Source organism: Lepidochelys kempii, chromosome 4 (genome assembly GCF_965140285.1).
Source record: "Lepidochelys kempii isolate rLepKem1 chromosome 4, rLepKem1.hap1, whole genome shotgun sequence".
Lineage (NCBI taxonomy): Eukaryota > Metazoa > Chordata > Testudines > Cheloniidae > Lepidochelys > Lepidochelys kempii.
This window is the reverse complement of record NC_136383.1, coordinates 29,897,029-29,918,351: the sequence shown is the minus strand read 5'-3', so window position 1 is coordinate 29,918,351 and position 21,323 is coordinate 29,897,029. Positions and strand designations below refer to the sequence as shown.

Below are 21,323 nucleotides of genomic sequence, written 5' to 3'. Positions count from 1 at the left end.
TAGACTACATCAAAAGAACATTAAGGCTAAGGATACCAATTGATACAAGCCATTCGCATGTAGAGGAGAAAAGGACCATATATGCTCAAATACTTGAGCACAATAGGTGACCATATTAATGGTTGTTAATTTTCTCTATGGTCTCTGAGCAGTGGAGAAATTATAATGTGTTTTCCCTTTAATTGAATATTGTGCACACAGACATGCATTTGTGTGTGCTTATATAAATGTGTTTTAATCAGTCTTTAGCATAGCAGTTTTGAAACAAGGTTTAAACTCATATTTAAAGGTTCACAATAAGATTTTTGACTACAGAAATCAGAAGGCAAAATAACTTAAATCCCAAATTGGTGTAAAATCAAAACAGAACAGATAATGTGCTACTGTTGTCTGCAAATTGCTTTATGTAAGCTCAGTGAACAAAGCAATCAATCAGTACCTGTAGTTAATACAGTTGCAAACAGAAGGATCAGAAATATGCTTGTTAGTGTAGGAAAAGGTGTTATGGCTGTATCAAACAGACTGTTCATCATTGTATATAAAAACAAAGTATTTGAACAAAAATAATTTAAAAACAAGAGAAGATTTTTAAAAATCACAGCTACCAGGTTCAACACTGACTAATTCCTGTCTTCTCCCAGTTCACTTGTGGGGGGCAGGAGCTCTTCTTTCAGTGTAGTGATAAAACACAGATCTGGTACATGTAAAAGAAACATTAACTGCTGCTAACTAATATAGTAGAGAATTATTTTATTGATCCTGCATGACCTTTAAGCCCACTGACTTCTCCTTTCAGCTCAGCAGAATCCACAGAGTTGAAAACTGGATGTCATTAACAACATCCAATATAGAGTTTTGTCATGATGTCCTATTCTATTGGACTTCATATGAATCTGTACAACTAATTCATTTAGTCCTTAATGTATGCATTACAGTCACAAAATTGTATAATGATGGAGACACTTCCCCAAACACAGAAGCAACACAGCTGATGTAGTGGTAGTGTAAATCTACACGCTGTGCGTCACATATCCTGAATGTCGGGACACCTCAGCATGGTTTACCATCTGCAGACAAGTGGCAGGAAAAGGAGGACTTATCAGGAGACCATATTTCTCTTTAATCTTTAATTCTTTGCTGTATCTTTGCCAGATTGAAAGAGACTCTAATGAGCCAGAAAACCAAGCCAAACTTTTCAACTGTTTTGCTTAGGTCAGCTCTGACAGTATCAGTATCATCATTAAAAATAGCTAAGATCTTAAGGGGTATTCTGAATCTTGACATTTAAATGAGGACAATTCCACATTACGAAGGCTTTTTCTACTTTTAGACTCCAGACCTTTGCTGTGCTTAGTAGCGTGAACTAGATCATATGTTAGAATACTCTGTTTTGGAACCGTGTTTTTCATTACTCCATGCATTTAAAATATTGCAATTTGATCTCATGAATAACAGCAATTATTTGGCAGACAAGTTCTTCTTAACTTACATTTGAAAATGTGAAGCTAACAATAAGCTAGCAACCAAATAGAACAGCACATCTTTATCTGAAGGTAGCTCAAAACAGTTACACATATTCCCCACTAATAAAAATCCGGACAGGTCAAGACTTCTTTGTCAGGTTTATACAAAATGTAATTTTTTGCCTCTTCCTTGTTTTCCAAGTACATAATATACAGCAACAAAATGAACAATGACAGGTTATTTTCTGCAGTGATAACAAAAACAATCTTTATTTTGATATTCATCTGGATGTCCACAACAAACTGAACAGCCTGCTTCCATGTTTATCCTCAAAGTCATGACCAATGACTGCCTCAATCAGGAATATTTCATTGAGCACAACTAAGTTACACAGTGCTTAAAGAACATTTGAGTTGTGGCGGATTGGTTTAAAATGTTCAGTATGCAAACACTGTCAAGTAGTCTATACTGTCTGTGCCGCTGCTATGCCATTTTATGAACAATACAAACAGTATTTCAAATAATATGCTACGAGAAACTTAAAATACTTCTTTCATAATCAACCATATTCAGGGTACATTGAATTATTTTATTTGAGAAAGTCTTTCTAGGACCTTTGAAGAACCGTATCAGTTGTCAATTATTTCTATACGGTTTTATTTCTGTGTAATGATATTACTTGGCTGTTGCATCGTGTTTAACATTTATCATTTGCAAATTATAACAATTTTGTCAATGTAACATGATTATTACTCATGAAATAAGAGTGCAAATGTATGTAATGTGAAATATTTGCACTACACTTCTGTTCCTTAAAGGCAAAATTAGCCAGCTTGAGTCTGAAGTGAAGCAGACTCTCTAGGAAAAATGACCTTATCCTGAGAAGTGAAGAGTAGCACATGATCTTATACTGCAGTCTTAGAGCCTAGGCTAAAACTTCTGAAGTGACATTGGACCCAATAAAAAAGCAATGTTCCAGGTTTTCTTTGTAAATAACTTACATAATCAAGTCACTGAAACATGAACGAAGACCAGCACTTGAATAATTTTCAGCTGAAGGTCTTCTGACATATCCTGTAAAATTCCTCTAGTCACAAAACTCAGAAGTATAACAATTACTCCTATAAAGTACAACTCTCATACAACTCTCACTCTCATTTAATTTAGCCTTAGAATCATAGAATATCAGGGTTGGAAGGGACCCCAGAAGGTCATCTAGTCCAACCCCCTGCTCAAAGCAGGACCAATTCCCAGTTAAATCATCCCAGCCAGGGCTTTGTCAAGCCTGACCTTAAAAACCTCTAAGGAAGGAGATTCTACCACCTCCCTAGGTAACGCATTCCAGGGTTTCACCACCCTCTTAGTGAAAAAGTTTTTCCTAATATCCAATCTAAACCTCCCCCACTGCAACTTGAGACCATTACTCCTCGTTCTGTCATCTGCTACCATTGAGAACAGTCTAGAGCCATCCTCTTTGGAACCCCCTTTCAGGTAGTTGAAAGCAGCTATCAAATCCCCCCTCATTCTTCTCTTCTGCAGGCTAAACAATCCCAGCTCCCTCAGCCTCTCCTCATAACTCATGTGTTCCAGACCCCTAATCATTTTTGTTGCCCTTCGCTGGACTCTCTCCAATTTATCCACATCCTTCTTGTAGTGTGGGGCCCAAAACTGGACACAGTACTCCAGATGAGGCCTCACCAATGTTGAATAGAGGGGGACGATCACGTCCCTCGATCTGCTCGCTATGCCCCTACTTATACATCCCAAAATGCCATTGGCCTTCTTGGCAACAAGGGCACACTGCTGACTCATATCCAGCTTCTCGTCCACTGTCACCCCTAGGTCCTTTTCCGCAGAACTGCTGCCTAGCCATTCGGTCCCTAGTCTGTAGCTGTGCATTGGGTTCTTCCGTCCTAAGTGCAGGACCCTGCACTTATCCTTCTTGAACCTCATCAGATTTCTTTTGGCCCAATCCTCCAATTTGTCTAGGTCCTTCTGTATCCTATCCCTCCCCTCCAGCGTATCTACCACTCCTCCCAGTTTAGTATCATCCGCAAATTTGCTGAGAGTACAATCCACACCATCCTCCAGATCATTTATGAAGATATTGAACAAAACCAGCCCCAGGACCGAACCTTGGGGCACTCCACTTGATACCGGCTGCCAACTAGACATGGAGCCATTGATCACTATCCGTTGAGCCCGACAATCTAGCCAGCTTTCTACCCACCTTATAGTGCATTCATCCAGCCCATACTTCCTTAACTTGCTGAGTAGAATACTGTGGGAGACTGTGTCAAAAGCTTTGCTAAAGTCAAGAAACAATACATCCACTGCTTTCCCTTCATCCACAGAACCAGTAATCTCATAATAAAAGGCGATTAGATTAGTCAGGCATGACCTTCCCTTGGTGAATCCATGCTGGCTGTCCCTGATCACTTTCCTCTCATGCAAGTGCTTCAGGATTGATTCTTTGAGGACCTGCTCCATGATTTTTCCAGGGACTGAGGTGAGGCTGACTGGCCTGTAGTTCCCAGGATCCTCCTTCTTCCCTTTTTTAAAGATTGGCACTACATTAGCCTTTTTCCAGTCATCCGGGACTTCCCCGGTTCGCCACGAGTTTTCAAAGATAATGGCCAATGGCTCTGTAATCACAGCCGCCAATTCCTTTAGCACTCTCAGATGCAACTCGTCCGGCCCCATGGACTTGTGCACGTCCAGTTTTTCTAAATAGTCCCTAACCACCTCTATCTTCACAGAGGGCTGGCCATCTCTTCCCCATTTTGTGATGCCCAGCGCAGCAGTCTGGGAGCTGACCTTGTTAGTGAAAACAGAGGCAAAAAAAGCATTGAGTACATTAGCTTTTTCCACATTCTCTGTCACTAGGTTGCCTCCCTCATTCAGTAAGGGGCCCACACTTTCCTTGGCTTTCTTCTTGTTGCCAACATACCTGAAGAAACCCTTCTTCTTGTTACTCTTAACATCTCTTGCTAGCTGCAGCTCCAGGTGCGATTTGGCCTTCCTGATATCATTCCTACATGCCCGAGCAATATTTTTATACTCTTCCCCGGTCATATGTCCAACCTTCCACTTCTTGTAAGCTTCTTTTTTATGTTTAAGATCCGCTAGGATTTCACCATTAAGCGAAGCTGGTCGCCTGCCATATTTACTATTCTTTCGACTCATTGGGATGGTTTGTCCCTGTAACCTCAACCTTAATCTCAATAACAGAAAAATTGAACAGAGATTACATTGAATGCAAAACCTAGTGATTAATTTAAATGATGAACTACAATTGCGTGTTTTGTGTACAAGTTCTGGATTGAAGTAAATTATAAAGGAGATTCTGGCTTTTGGAAAAACATCTTGGGCTCCCAGTGTGAGATTTCTGTGATTTACCATAGCACAAATAGTTCAGCTGTACAGCTGCAAATGAATGGGCCTAAATAATCAATCCTTCATACTTATTCCTGAATTACAAGATTAAAGAAAAAACAAAAACACACTGCAGAGCACTGAGGATGTACCACTGAGCCATATGAACCACAAACCTGCAGTTATGTAAGCAGCCTAAGCTGTGGCCAGGACTGGCCTGCAAAATGGGTGACTTGTATGGCAGTCAGAACACTGAAAACTAGGAGTATTCCAGCCTGGGTATAAAGTCTGAGCCTTTAAATGCAACCTTTCCCTTCTCACTCACTCTGATACATATCCACTTGTTCCTTCTCAACTTCACATCAAATTTAAGTTCTTTAAAGATCTTGACCTTTGAGGCCTTTCATAACTCCACTCTGATCTTGTCTTATTGTTCCCACTCTTCTGCTCCCTTTACTCTCCGAACACCTTACCACCCCTTTGCCACCTTACTACCCCTTTGCATCCTTCTCTGAATTCTCTCTATATTGAAAATATTTTTAAAGTTCACATCACCATATATAAAGGTAAGTTTTTTACACCATCTTCCATGCTGCACCTTTCATACCACCTTGAGTCTCGGTGCAGTGAATATTGCTTTTCCATCTTCAAATCCTTCCTCAAAAAAGTACTGTTCTTTCATGAACCACTCTAACCATGAAGTGCTATGATAAATTAAAAAACAAACAAAAATACTCACCCTGCTACATCACAATACATCTCCACCATATAATCACACAATGCTAATATACTTTAAAGATCTTCTTAGACACCAACCTCTTTGGAACAAGAATATCTTCCTCATCTGTATTTTGCACATTGCAGAGAATTGTGATCACTCAACAAACAACTAAGAGCAGGGGGATAATATTACCTTATCTCCTAACTGTAATAAATTCAAAGCTGATTTCCTGCTGACAGAAAAAAAGTTTGTATAGCATCAGAAATGCCTGGCTTCATATTCCCAAGTACTGGAATTGTTTGTAAGGATACTCAATCACCTACAGAAAGAAACATTTTTTCTTAATAATCAGTAGACTCTAACGTTGAAAAATCAATCACTTACCCCAATGTTAAAAGTTCCTTTAAAATAGTCCAGGTTTGCTTGAATGAACCAAATATTGTGTAATCCTAATTCATCACTTCTGTCTTTAGCACGTACCAATGACAACTCCTTATTTTCTATCAGCACGACCTGGATTTCATATACAGGAAAATAAGTCAGCAATATTGCTCTAAAATCAAAATAAAATGATACTCACTATACAGTACCTCAATATTCTGGTGTAAAATCTTTACTTAATTTCTTGAGACTGGTGATGAGATCTCCCCGAAAGTGATATGCTAGTGAAATAGACGGAAGGCGCTCAGTATCTGCCAGTACCAAGGGACTGACAGATATGATCTGTTTTTCTGAACAGAATTTTTCTTTTTGCAGTCAAGTCCCACATCTATTTGGAACTAACCAAACTTTGAAATTCTAATATTTGCATATGTTAGAAACTAAAGGTACTCTGCTGGTAGGGGTTTGTTTTTGTGAGGGTAGGTAACATTTCTTTTTTTGGGCACAAATATATTACAGAAACATGTTTAATAAGACTGTATGATACAATTCCACCAGCCCCTCCTTGTCTCCTGCACTAAGTTTGACATTAGAATACAGAACCATCTGTCTCTAAAAATCAGTGCTTTCAGTTGGGTCAGAGTTGATAGGGATTATTTGTGGCCCTGTAAAGTTCTTGGGGATACAGTACTGCAGTTTCAAACATTGTTAGTTTGCCCCTTTCACAACCATAAAACATATATATGAAAAAAGCACATCACAACACTATGTTTTGTGCATAAAAATATTGAGAACTGTATAAAATGGGTGGACTTTGCAATTAGTAATTACCTGATTAAAAAGTTCCACTGACAACTGCTTTCCAGAGGTAGCTTAATTTTATCTTCAGTTCTGTAACTCATAGTTCTGTTTTGTCTACACCATATATCAAGACAGAAGGTGTCATTTTTTTCTTTTGATGTAGCCTCCCTAACTCAATCACTTTTTAAAGCAGATATTCTCAATGTAATCTGTGTCCTGTTCCTTCACTGGGCATGACGACTACTCTGAGTTAGGGCCCTGTTAGAACAGTATACGTTACTATTAGTACTAATACTTAGCTCCTAGAAAAGGAGTAAACCTTGAAGGGATTTATAACAGCTATCATATATAGTATAAGTAAGCCACTTCGTTTTCAGTTTAAACTGATTTTTACTGAAAAAATCCTGGGTTTTACAAAAAGTATTGTTCGTTTTTTCCAATTTTCACTCTACTTTTGTATCATTCAAATATATAAAAAATAACTTGTTTTCTTAGGAAAATATAATACTTTGCATGAGATATATGCATTATGATAATACAATTGTCTGTGCATATACAAAGTTGCCTGTTGAAGTAAGGCAATATTAGTCTAGAAGATACACACAATAAACAAACAGGCATGCACACAAGCTCTGAAGTGCGTGCATATCTAAACATACTGATGAATCTCAAGCCCACCATGCACACTTTTCAAGCTTTTAGCACATAACTGTTTAAAGATTTAACACACGAAAACAGGAAGAAAACAAAGATCTGTATCATCTTCCATCCACCAAAATAGACCCTATTTGCCCAGAAAAATTACTAATAGTGTTTTGCACTGATTTTCACCTGTTTTTGTTGTTGTAGTAATAAAACAAACACCGATAAATTCTTGGGAAAAATTAAATAAAAACCAAAAACAAAGGGCCATAAGTATAGGCTGCATCTAATCTCCACACAAGTTTGAGGAAATGGGGCTTGTGAGCAATTACAGGTTTTAGTTCCCAATGTCATTTGTTATCTGAACCCTACCGTTCGTGCTGAAAGTGGCTGGAAGTGAACCAACCCTTTCAGGTTCACTTGGAGCCTCAAGCACAATGATGGAAACATCCTCTCGAGACTTAGGACAGAGCTGCCCTCAAAGGGAAAGGCAGTGCTTACCTTTTTTTGCTGTCATGAGCATATGTAAGTTGGGGAGTCAGACTTTTTCCCACAAAATGACTTTAGGACTGATCAAAAAAGTGGGCCAGTGGTTCCTCCAGGAAGCCTTCAATTCAACACTTCAATTCAGCAGAGAACTTAAATGTGTACTTCAGTGCTTTGCTGAATAGGGATACAATTCACCATGTGCTGCTACAAGTTAAGCTTGTACTTAAATGCCTTGCACACCAATGAGATGATCAGGCCCTGAGGACTTGGCACTGTTTCTAGCATCTTTTGAAAGCTGATTCTTCGAAACTATCTTTTTCATGGGTGACACACACTGCACAATTCTGTAGTACAACAAATATTGATATATGCACAAATTCAGAGCCTCAAACTAGAGTATAAATAAAGTCTCTAAATCATCACTGTTAGCAGTCTTTGTGCTTTCCATCTAATGGAATTTTTTTAAAAAAAATGTTGTGAATTATCAAAGTCTGGAAGACTGCATTGTCCATATATTTTTATTGGGACTTTACCTGGCATGATGGCAACATGTGAGCAAGAACAATTCCGACATGGCCCTGTGAAAACCAAAAAAACATGAGTAACTTTTCAAACCCTATGCAGCTGACCCCCTTCACAATGATCCCCTTCAAGAGTGACAGAGTCTTTGTAAAGCAGCTCAGATTCCAAAGTTTGTACCTTTTCCCTATGTCATCCCCAAGAGCCACCCCCTCAAGCTCTCAGGATGGCTATGTAGGCATCCTTCCCCAGTTAACCGATTTCTGTACTCTTTAAATAACTCAACTCAGTTCAAAGTCCCCATTGGGGTCTACACTGAGTCCAAATATACCCCCAAAATAAAGTCTATTCCTTCTCTCTGCTCCAGCCTCAGGCTGTCACTCAACGACCTTCACTCTCCTCAAGTCAGAGACCTCAGCCTTCCTTCCTGGGGCTGGGTTCAGTTCAGTCTCTTTATTCCTTATTCCTTGCAGCACTCACCTGAAGCTGCTTTCTACAGCTATTTGAGCAGCCCAGGCTTTTGTGCTGTTGCTCAGCCAGCTCCTCTCTCTAGGAGCACACTTTCCAGGCTCCTTTCTCTGGTGAACTTGCCTACTGAGCTCTCATGGGAGCTCCTCTCCTCAGGAGCTTCCAGCCTCTAGCATCCACCTTAACAGGACCCTGGTAATTTTTTATCAGGTTTGTTAACTAATTAGCTGCCAGACAGCTGCCTAGCAATTTAATTATTTGCAGGTCGGTCTGAACTGGCTTGTTCTCCCTTACAGGCGCCTGTCACAGGTAGGCTGGTCCCTGACTCCCCTGAAAGTTCCATCCTCCATGAGACTCTGTTTTGTAGTCATGTCCTACTGGATTTGTAAAAGATTTAAAAAAAAAAAAAGTTGTATTTTATACAGAGAACATATATTACCCCTCCACTGCAAAAATCCACAATCACATCTCCGGGTTTAGATAATTTTGTCACCATGGACACCAGATTGTTCAATTGCTGCTGTTTCCTCAGAGCACGATCACTGGACATCTTTCCTGAGGATGATGACAAAGGAAATAAATTAATTTATTTGACTAATGTTTTGACTAATTTTTAATAACTATTCCACAATATTTCTAACTTTCTAAATAGTTATAAGAAAACTATCGTGGAAATCCTAACAATTAATTATGAGATTTTCAAAGATGTCTAGACAATTTAGACAACAAATCACATTTGGCAGATTTAAAAATCTTGGCCTAAATATTTTAAAATTGTTCAACGTATTTCTTTAGCACATTATGGAACTACGTATTCATGTTGTTCCTGTTAAGGCACCCAGATGGCTTTGTGCACCAACAATTACAAACTGAAGTGAATTGTTATTATATAGTAATCAAACCCTCCAACTCTACCTTAAAGCGTATTTTTACCTAGTTACGCAGACGCAGAAACTGAGCTTTGACTCAGATCAGAGATTTTACAGGATAAAATCACGCATGGTCTTTAAGCACCTTGTCTTAGATTGTGATGCTCTCACTCATGTTGAGTACCACCTTACACTACAAGTAGTAGACATTTATTTAAATGACTCTATTTGTAGAATAAGATGTTACTCGTAGCTGTCTGTAGAACAACTGGAATGTCCTACCTCCATACAAAAGAAAACTAAAACCTCACTTCTTTCAACAGTACTTGATAAAGGCCATGATATAGCTTCTTGAGATGGAATGAATTTGTTTGGCTAACATTTATATATTCCAGACATGCTCTTTGTATCAGTGAAACTAATGAAGTGTTGAGGGACCTTATTATTTGTTCAGATAAAGAAAAAGTCCATAACATCCCTTTTCTTTGCTCAAAAATATTCAGAGCTGTAGACATTTCTAGTAGTGAAAGTGTCATTCATAAGCTAATCTTTGAGGTAAGAAGAAAAAGTACATAGACAACTCTTCCTTCTTTTTTCTTCTCATTAAATTTTCATGCACATCACATCACATTTGTTCTACATCCTCAGAAATATAAATACAGGGCCTTCTTTGAGCTTTGCATTATGGTTTTGCGCGCTAGATATTGCTTATGAACTGCAGGCTCTGTTTGGACTTGAACCACTGAACAGATCTGTCTCTATTTTTCTGCAATATTCCTTGCTTGTCTAGTCTACAAAAAATAAGCTTCTTCTCAGAATTAAGGGAATAAAGTTTTAGGGATATCTTACTACAAGAGCAAAGTATCAAATAATGACTTCTAGCATGTTTCTAAAGAAAATGTAAGCTTCCTGATCACTGCATCCACAGGAGTATATTTCCCCTACCAAATTGGGGCAATGCCTTTGTAATTTAAGGCCAGATTGTGATATCTTTTCTCATGGTAAGTAAAGTCAATGGATCTACTTGTGGTAAAAGAGTATCATGATCTAGTTCTTATTTTTCAACTAAAATATAAAAGATCGACTTCTTACAGTGTCACATTCTATGCCATTTATGCAAAAAAAACAGAAAAAAGCTGTAGAAGATGCTACAATAAGCAATAATATTGAGATGCTTACAGTATTCATCTATGCTAAATAAAATATTCTGTGTTAAAAGTATTCTTTCAGAGTTTATAAATAACTTGAAGCAGCCTAGAAAGGAAAAGAAGAGTTCAAAAATTACTTACTGAAGTAGAGAAAGTAGTATTTTGAGAACTGTGACTAATTTCAAAAAGTTGAATGTTTATTTCTTTTTTTGGTCTGGTACTGATGCCTGAAACTCCAAAACACACTAATGAAAGAAAATGGCTTTACGATCCATTCCTGTCTTGGCTAGAACCAATTTTCTTGGTTTTCCAAAACAATCAATCTGAGAAAGTGCTGCTTTTGATGAAAGGTCCTCAAGTAGTCCCCTGGCATGTAACTTACCCTCCTTGGGTAATTTTCTTTTTCCCAGCCTGGCTTCCCAGAAAGTTAAATATAAACCATTTTTATTGTCATTCAGGCACTGTCCTTGATTTCCTGCAGAGCACGGGCCTTACTTTCAAAGTTAAGAGATTTTTTTTTTTTTTTTAAAAACAAGCACTTTTGCTCCAAAGTCAGAAAAATGCAAAGAAATTCTGCACATTCTGATCAAAAGTGGTAGCTCCAATTTGTAACACGAGAACTAGTGCCAGGCATAACATTTCATCCAACAATCTGGGCATTTGATTACATTTTTTTCATTTTTTTTTTTTTTGCCTAAAACAATAAATCACCTTACAAATTTAATTTAATTTAATTGTGCATAGAGAAAGATAAGAAAACATAAATTACACTTCTGCGTTAGGAACATATTGTTGTGCTTTTTAAAATCATTCTTATGTGACATCATACCTCAATGACGTATTCTAACATTTGGCACTTCTTGATAGGAAGTCAAAAGGTAAAAACACAAACTCCAAAAATATATTAAAGAATATTTTTTCCCATTTCTGTGAGTGCCAGATATTGGGACTAAATGACAAGGGATGATGGATCACTTGATAATTGCCCTGTTCTGTTCATTCCCTTTGAAGCACCTGGCATTAACCATTGTCAGAAGAAAGGATACTAGGCTAGATGAACCTTTGGTCTGACCCAGTATGGCTGTTCTTATGTTGTTATGTAACAAAGAAAGACTCAACTACACTTTCTAAAAATGATCATGAACACCACACACACATGACTTTCCTTTTAGGATTCAAAACCCAACAGGTCTTTTTTCCTATTTTGACCTTGCTAGTTGAACTGTTGATACAAAAATCCAGAAAACTATGGTTTAACCTGTATAGAATGTTAAAATGGTTGCCTAGTGAAATACCAGTCTTTCCCTGAGTACAACAGACAATTAATTGAACTAAATCATGCATGCCTAAATACTCCTATTCATCTATTCTTTATTAGTCTTCATAGGCACTAGAAGTAAGCAATGTATATGTTTCTTAGAGCCCAATAAGACAGTCTCCTGACACGTTTTTCTTTGAAGTTTATTCCTACACAGTAAAACCTTCTTGAAGAATGTGACCTTTTCTCACAGTACATTGCAACACCAAAGTAAAACATTTTTCTCTTTTGTAAAACTCTGCTGACAGACTGCCATACATGCCCAGCAGGCTCTATTTTTCTTTTTCATTTGTGGTCACAACAAAAATAATTCTTTTGGATTCATAAGCTGAACATTGTTATTAATCCAGATCCTGTGATTAGGAATATAAAAGTCTACACAGCCTTAAAGGGCCTCTTGGTTTGGCCCAGAGAATTAGTACATTTTAGCATGCTGGAAAACTTACAATTTGACATTACTTTTTTTGCAACATTTGAGGCCATGTAAAAAGTCACTCAGTGCCCCAAAAATATTTTCAGATTTTCCCATACATACTTTGGTTCAGTATCACTTTTGTTTTCTTGAGTAGGCAAATTTCACTAATTATATGTTTGAGAGCTTAACTCTCTTTAATTTTAATTTTGAAATCATTTTCACTGAATGACATACCATACATGCAGTGTTGCTGCTCTCACAATTTTACCTCAAGTCTCAGAACAGCTTCTGGACTCATGTGATTACATAGGTATCTCAGTTTTATGGAGAAAAGCTTGAAAACATGACTCCAGTGTATCCTAAAGTCTCAAAAACCAGAAAGCAAATAAAAAGAACCCCAAATTTACATATTTATAAGTGGCATGATTTTTTGAAGCCCAACTCATGATTGTTTGACACTTGAGACTGGTAACACTGTACTTCTAATTATTCTCTAACACACAACCGTGCCTCTTTCACCTTGAAGATTTTACCTCACAACAATTGAAGTCATGGCTACCCATGCCTGTCAGTAGTTTCTACAAACACATCATTTGTCATTTCAAGCCACATCCACAATTCAATACCCCTTACAGTAATTTCCATGCAATAATTAAACAAAGCATCATTCATTCAGTGATTTTGCTAGGTAGCTGATGAAAACTGACAGCCCTGCTGACATTTAGCTGTAAATAAATATGCTTCCTGCTCAGAAGAAATACCACTTTAACAGAGTGTTCAGCTAACTTCAACAATTAAAGAAAGTCCATCTATCAATTACCTAAATGCAGCAAGAAGAATGTCCTTGCTATGATTTTTTGAGTAGATTTGGTGCTAAGTATGTATTACTCATGCACATATTCTTCCTTTGACTGCAATGAACTCCATATCCAGTATACATAAATTTGCAGAAGTAGTGTGAGGGGCATCTATTAATTTGTTTTCCTATTTACACAAAAACACTTTCTTTGGTATAGTTATAAAAAAGGAGGCAAAAAAGTACATTAAGCTGCACTTATTTAGAAACATTTACACTTTCTTCCTGATAAAAATGCTGGCTACGGTGATAATACAGCAGAGTGCGCAACAATTGCATGTGTTATACATCTGTCTGTGCTCATATACCCAGAGATGGGGGAAGAAGGTGAGTATCCATGTCAAAAGGTTGGCAGCATGCACTGTCTGGATTTTAATTTAAGTATCTACCACTTGATACAACAACCTAGCCCATTCCAAAAGCAAAAAATCTGTCCTTTAGAAGTATTTTATGAGCCTAAGGGTTCAGCCATTTCTGGATCCATAGAGTGGGTGAGAGTCCATCAGAGGCAGACAAATGACCTCAACCTGCCATTTACCTTCTGGGACAGTGCAGCTCTGTACTGACCCCCAATGCAGGGCTGTGCCTAAAAGGCACAGCATAGTCCTTAATGATTTTGGTAGTATGTTGCTTTTCTTATGTGTAATTATATTACTGTTGTATTGCTTTATGAGATATATCTTGATTTGAGTAAGGCTTTTGATATAGTCCACATGATACTCTCATAAGCAAACTAGGGAAATGTGGTCTAGATGAAATTACTATAAAGTGGGTGCACAACTGGTTGAAACATTATACTCAAAGAGTAGTAGTTCATTGTCAAACCGGGAAGGCGTATCTACTCAGGTTCCTCGGAGGTCAGTGCTGGGTTTGGTACTATTTTATGTTTTCATTAATGACTTGGATAATGGAGTGGAGAGCTGGGAGGGGTTGCAAGCACTTTGGACACAGGATCAGAATTCAAAACAACCCTGACAAAGTTGGAGAATTGGCCTGAATTCCATAAGATGAAATTCAATAACAGGTATAAAGCACTTCACTTAAGAAGGAAAAATCAAATGCACAACTACAAAAACAGGAATAACTGGCTAGGCAGCAGTACTGCTGTAAAGGATCTTGGGGTTATAATGGATCAGAAATTGAGGATGAGTCAACAATGTGATGCAGTTGCAAAAAAGTCTAATATTCTGGGTTGTAAAAAACATGGGAGGTAATTTTCCTGCCCTACTCAGCACTGGTGAGGCCTCCCCTGGAGTTCTGTAACCCATTCTGGGCTCCACAGAAAAGGAAAGCTGTGGACAAATTGGAGATTCCAAAGGAGAGCAAGAAAAATGCTAACAGGTTTAGAAAACCTGACCGCTGAGGAAAGGTTAAAAAAAGGGGCATGTTTAGTCTTGAGACACCTGAGGGGGATCTGATAACAGTCTTCAAATATGTTAAGGGCTGTTATAAAGAGGACAAGGATCAAGGTAGGACAAGAAGTAATGGGATTTATCTGCAGCAAGGAAGATTTAGATTAGATATTAGGAAAAACTTTGTAACTATAAGCTTAGTTCATCCCTTCAGGTTTTTAAGAACAGGCTGAACACACACATCTGTCAGGGATAGTCCAGGTTTACTTGGTCCTGCTCAATGCTGGGGGCTGGACTTGATGACCTCTCAATGTCCCTTCTAGTCCTTCATTTCTATGAGTCTATGATTCATCCCTGGCTGTCCATGTTGGTGACGTATTAAAAAGGAGAGCTCTGCAAGCATGTCCCTTATTAGTATCAGATTACATATTTTGAAATTTGTAACAACTCTCTTACTCACAAGAGTAACTGCTCACCACAGTGAGTAAAAGGTTCACAGATTACCCTGTATTGAGGGAATCAAATGGAGAGTTTGGAATGGGACATATGGGTGATTATATGATCGGAGAAGCTTACACTGATGTATGAAGTGATGTTACTAGCCAGCAAGATACTGGTCTCTTGACCTTGAGAAACATCTACCTCTTTGTTGCTAAAGGAATGATACCATAGGAAGGAAACAAAAAGAAAATCAAAAAACATTTGAAAACTGTGCATTTCTCAGTCACGTCCAGACCTTGAAGTCTGACACACATCAGTGCTAAAAACAATTCGGTTTGACATTTTTAATGTAATTTTAGAGGCCTATAAGGATGCAAAATAGACTGGAAAAATGCAAGAGGAAAAGCTTATATCTGGACCAAATGTCCAGGATCAGAAAAAGTTACAAATTCTGCTGAGCTTGGCAGTAGTAAGAATATCCCAGAACAGGACAGGAATATAGTGTAACTTTGGAACTACACAAGTTCATACTGATAAAAGTCAAAGCCAGACACAAATTACCAAAAAAGGCTTTACTGATTGCAGTGTGGGCTTGCCTTTAACAATCTATAAAATTAACTTGTGAAATAGATGAATTTTCAGAATATTCCTCCTAGCATGCTAAATGGAAGCAATTCTAATCCTACAGAGCTTTTTTGCACTAACGTAATAATTTATCAAACACTTTCATGGGTAACACTGGATGCAGGAAATAAAAAAAAAAAAATCACACCTATATTTTTGGAGGGGTAAATATCAGGATTGGCCACAAAAAATAGCATTTTATACAGCCCCAAAACAAATACTTCCCTGGCCAAACTTCCTGGTGAAAAAGAGCATTTGTATTACAATAAAACATACCATGAAGCTTTGGTATTTGCTTTTCCCCTTGCTACTCCTTGTTGCTAGCTCCTTTCAGGGAATTTTCTGATTCAGCTTCCTTTACACTACATATACTGAAGAAGGAGGTATTGGTGGACTACGGCAAAGAAGTGCTTAGCATTAGCTAGCAACTTGCTTGCAAATCCATTGTAAAACTCCCATTGATTTTAACAGGAGCAGAGTTAGGCTAATGCTTGCCACCCTAACTGTTTAAACAAGTTAAATCTTTCATTTTTCAGCATTGGAGTTTCAACAGATCAATGGTGCCATAAAACATTGTTTGGATTGTTTTATTACAATGATGGTCAAAGTGGAAAATAAGTGAATAAATAAAAATAGTAATATTCACTGAGAGACTTTACTTTTATTATTCTTCTGCCTCTCATCATATACTCTCGGAGCAAAAACATTATACAGAAAGGAGAAGTCATTTTTGTATAAAAGGGAGATAATTTTACTTACATCCAGAAACATAAAATAAACACGATCTTCCAAAATATCTACCAATGTTTTGCCATTTTATAAAATGAACTCCGTACTACAATATGCCTTTTTCATGCAGACAGAAAATTATGTTATGAATAAAAGTATCAATTTGCCTTCTAGGAAATACTTTTTCTTAATATAAGTAAATTGTTGGATTGAAGTACCCAGTCACTGACAAAATGATCCAAAAAGCTCTGAAGAACGCTTTTTCTGAATAGCAGTTTATTATGCACGGTGAAACTAAAAAGCTCTGAAGTCCTGAAAGGACAGAGGGCTTGTCTATACCATGGGGTAATGAGCTCTATGGGGATATCATTTCTAAAGTGCACTAACATGCATTAACTGATTCGTGTAGGCCCTGTTGGTGTGCACTACAAGTTCCCTAGTTCGCTTTAACATAGTACTGTTTCAAACAGCACTACAGTGAAGTGCACCAGCAGTGTCTACATGGACCAATTAACATGCAACAGATAAGTGTGCTTTAGAAATCACACCCCCATAGAGCACCTTATCCCAACATGTAGACAAGTCCTTATCTGTCAGTAACAGAACAAAAGTCAATGCCTACTTCTTCTGAAACCTCTTGATTTCTTGCTCTCTATCACACACACACACTTTTCTCCAGCTTTAAACACTCCTAAAAGTCCCCCACTAAATGGAGAGAAGACAGTAACATGTGAATCTCCTTTAGACTGGCTTGACAATCGAAATTGTTTGGCTTCTTTTAGTTTTTGCTCACTGGACACCTTCCATGGTCATTGTGTGTCTAAGCCTTCACCACCTCATAAAAGTGAAATAGATACTTAGAGGAAAAACCCCGTGTTCTATACAAACCCAGCATTCTATACATCATCAACAGAAAGGCCAGCACTTGTTGCCAGCTGTCTCATTAGACATAAAGGTAGATGCCTGCCTAGTAGATACACACCAACTAGAATGCTTAGGCCCTGATTCTGCAAACACCTGAGTAACTTTACACACTTAAATATTCCCATTGACTTCTACAGAACTATTAATGTACATAAAGTGACTTGTGCACAAATGTTTGTTGGATCAGGGCCTTAGACTGCACACATTTAAATTTGTTTCAACATCACAAACAAGGAATGCAACAGAGGAAAAGGCCTAGGTAGGGAGCGTCGAATCGTGGAAGTCAACGAATGGCTACGCAGGTGGTGTCGGAAAGAAGGCTTTGGTTTCTTTGACCATGGGATGGTGTTCCATGAAGGAGGAGTGCTGGGCAGAGACGGGCTCCATCTTACGAAGAGAGGGAAGAGCATCTTTGCCAGCAGGCTGGCTAACCTAATGAGGAGGGCTTTAAACTAGGTTCACCGGGGGAAGGAGACCAAAGCCCTGAGGTAAGTGGGAAAGCGGGATACCGGGAGGAAGCACAGGCAGGAATGTCTGTGAGGGGAGGGCTCCTGCCTCATACTGGGAATGAGGGGCGATCAACAGGTTATCTCAAGTGCTTATATACAAATGCACAAAGCCTTGGAAACAAGCAGGGAGAACTGGAGGTCCTGGTGATGTCAAGGAACTATGACGTGATCGGAATAACAGAGACTTGGTGGGATAACTCACATGACTGGAGTACTGTCATGGATGGTTATAAACTGTTCAGGAAGGACAGGCAGGGCAGAAAAGGTGGGGGAGTAGCACTGTATGTAAGGGAGCAGTATGACTGCTCAGAGCTCCGGTACGAAACTGCAGAAAAACCTGAGTGTCTCTGGATTAAGTTTAGAAGTGTGTGCAACAAGAGTGATGTAGTGGTGGGAGTCTGCTATAGACCACCGGACCAGGGGGATGAGGTAGATGAGGCTTTCTTCCGGCAGCTCACGGAAGCTACTAGATCGCATGCCCTGATTCTCATGGGTGACTTTAATTTTCCTGATATCTGCTGGGAGAGCAATACAGCGGCGCATAGACAATCCAGGAAGTTTTTGGAAAGCGTAGGGGACAATTTCCTGATGCAAGTGCTAGAGGAGCCAACTAGGGGGGGCGCTTTTCTTGACCTGCTGCTCACAAACCGGGTAGAATTAGTGGGGGAAGCAAAAGTGGATGGGAATCTGGGAGGCAGTGACCATGAGTTGGTTGAGTTCAGGATCCTGACGCAGGGAAGAAAGGTAAGCAGCAGGATACGGACCCTGGACTTCAGGAAAGCAGACTTCGACTCCCTCAGGGAACGGATGGCCAGGATTCCCTGGGGGACTAACTTGAAGGGGAAAGGAGTCCAGGAGAGCTGGCTGTATTTCAAGGAATCCCTGTTGAGGTTACAGGGACAAACCATCCCGATGAGTCGAAAGAATAGTAAATATGGCAGGCGACCAGCTTGGCTTAATGGTGAAATCCTAGCGGATCTTAAACATAAAAAAGAAGCTTACAAGAAGTGGAAGGTTGGACATATGACCAGGGAAGAGTATAAAAATATTGCTCGGGCATGTAGGAATGTTATCAGGAAGGCCAAATCGCACCTGGAGCTGCAGCTAGCCAGAGATGTCAAGAGTAACAAGAAGGGTTTCTTCAGGTATGTTGGCAACAAGAAGAAAGCCAAGGAAAGTGTGGGCCCCTTACTGAATGAGGGAGGCAACCTAGTGACAGAGAATGTGGAAAAAGCTAATGTACTCAATGCTTTTTTTGCCTCTGTTTTCACTAACAAGGTCAGCTCCCAGACTGCTGCGCTGGGCATCACAAAATGGGGAAGAGATGGCCAGCCCTCTGTGGAGATAGAGGTGGTTAGGGACTATTTAGAAAGCCTGGACGTGCACAAGTCCATGGGGCCGGACGAGTTGCATCCGAGAGTGCTGAAGGAATTGGCGGCTGTGATTGCAGAGCCATTGGCCATTATCTTTGAAAACTCGTGGCAAACCGGGGAAGTCCCGGATGACTGGAAAAAGGCTAATGTAGTGCCAATCTTTAAAAAAGGGAAGAAGGAGGATCCTGGGAACTACAGGCCAGTCAGCCTCACTTCAGTCCCTGGAAAAATCATGGAGAAGGTCCTCAAAGAATCAATCCTGAAGCACTTGCATGAGAGGAAAGTGATCAGGAACAGCCAGCATGGATTCACCAAGGGAAGGTCATGCCTGACTAATCTAATTGCCTTTTATGATGAGATTACTGGTTCTGTGGATGAAGGGAAAGCAGTGGATGTATTGTTTCTTGACTTTAGCAAAGCTTTTGACACGGTCTCCCACAGTATTCTTGTCAGCAAGTTAAGGAAGTATGGGCTGGATGAATGCACTACAAGGTGGGTAGAAAGCTGGCTAGATTGTCGGGCTCAACGGGTAGTGATCAATGGCTCCATATCTAGTTGGCAGCCGGTATCAAGTGGAGTACCCCAGGGGTCGGTCCTGGGGCCGGTTTTGTTCAATATCTTCATAAATGATCTGGAGGATGGTGTGGATTGCACTCTCAGCAAATTTGCGGATGATACTAAACTGGGAGGAGTGGTAGATACGCTGGAGGGGAGGGATAGGATACAGAAGGACCTAGACAAATTGGAGGATTGGGCCAAAAGAAATCTGATGAGGTTCAAGAAGGATAAGTGCAGGGTCCTGCACTTAGGACGGAAGAACCCAATGCACAGCTACAGACTAGGGACCGAATGGCTAGGCAGCAGTTCTGCGGAAAAGGACCTAGGGGTGACAGTGGACGAGAAGCTGGATATGAGTCAGCAGTGTGCCCTTGTTGCCAAGAAGGCCAATGGCATTTTGGGATGTATAAGTAGGGGCATAGCGAGCAGATCGAGGGACGTGATCGTCCCCCTCTATTCGACATTGGTGAGGCCTCATCTGGAGTACTGTGTCCAGTTTTGGGCCCCACACTTCAAGAAGGATGTGGATAAATTGGAGAGAGTCCAGCGAAGGGCAACAAAAATGAGTAGGGGACTGGAACACATGAGTTATGAGGAGAGGCTGAGGGAGCTGGGATTGTTTAGCCTGCAGAAGAGAAGAATGAGGGGGGATTTGATAGCTGCTTTCAACTACCTGAAAGGGGGTTCCAAAGAGGATGGCTCTAGACTGTTCTCAATGGTAGCAGATGACAGAACGAGGAGTAATGGTCTCAAGTTGCAGTGGGGGAGGTTTAGATTGGATATTAGGAAAAACTTTTTCACTAAGAGGGTGGTGAAACCCTGGAATGCGTTACCTAGGGAGGTGGTAGAATCTCCTTCCTTAGAGGTTTTTAAGGTCAGGCTTGACAAAGCCCTGGCTGGGATGATTTAACTGGGAATTGGTCCTGCTTCGAGCAGGGGGTTGGACTAGATGACCTTCTGGGGTCCCTTCCAACCCTGATATTCTATGATTCTATGATTCAGAGGACTTAACACATCTTGCTGGAAAACATATAACATGCACTGTCAAAATGTTAAGCTAGAGGAAAAACCTTAAAGCATGTAGTGTTATAGTATTTGTTTATTATTATTTTTTACAGTCAAACTAAGTAATATTTTTAGACAACCAAGAGGAAAAACAAACTACAAATCATGATTTTTGAATAAGTGGGTCAATAATCAAAAGGTCAAGAGGGACAACTGAACAACATGAGAATTTTTTCTAATTTTTAAACTTACTTGTCATCCCTTTTGATCCTGTTAGTCAACCTGATCTCTGTTAAGCTAAGCTTTGTAAAATGGTTCATCATTTCAGGCATAAAAAATTAA

The 21,323-nt window shown here is 39.4% G+C and overlaps 1 protein-coding gene across 6 annotated transcripts in view; it reads right to left on the bottom strand.

Annotated features, from left to right (window-relative positions):
- The window catches only part of GSTCD (glutathione S-transferase C-terminal domain containing), a 124,257-nt gene that overhangs the window by 17,126 nt on the left and 85,808 nt on the right, over nt 1–21,323 (bottom strand). For all 6 annotated transcript variants that reach the window (XR_012158506.1, XM_073340830.1, XM_073340833.1 and 3 more), the window contains 3 exons: nt 9,300–9,415; nt 8,407–8,451; nt 5,945–6,073 (listed from right to left, as the gene is read on the bottom strand). Coding sequence is in view for 5 of the 6 variants with exons in the window: in XM_073340830.1 (XP_073196931.1) it covers nt 5,945–6,073; nt 8,407–8,451; nt 9,300–9,415 (290 nt within the window). In the remaining variant the exon portion in view is untranslated. The remainder of the gene's footprint in view (nt 1–5,944; nt 6,074–8,406; nt 8,452–9,299; nt 9,416–21,323) is intronic.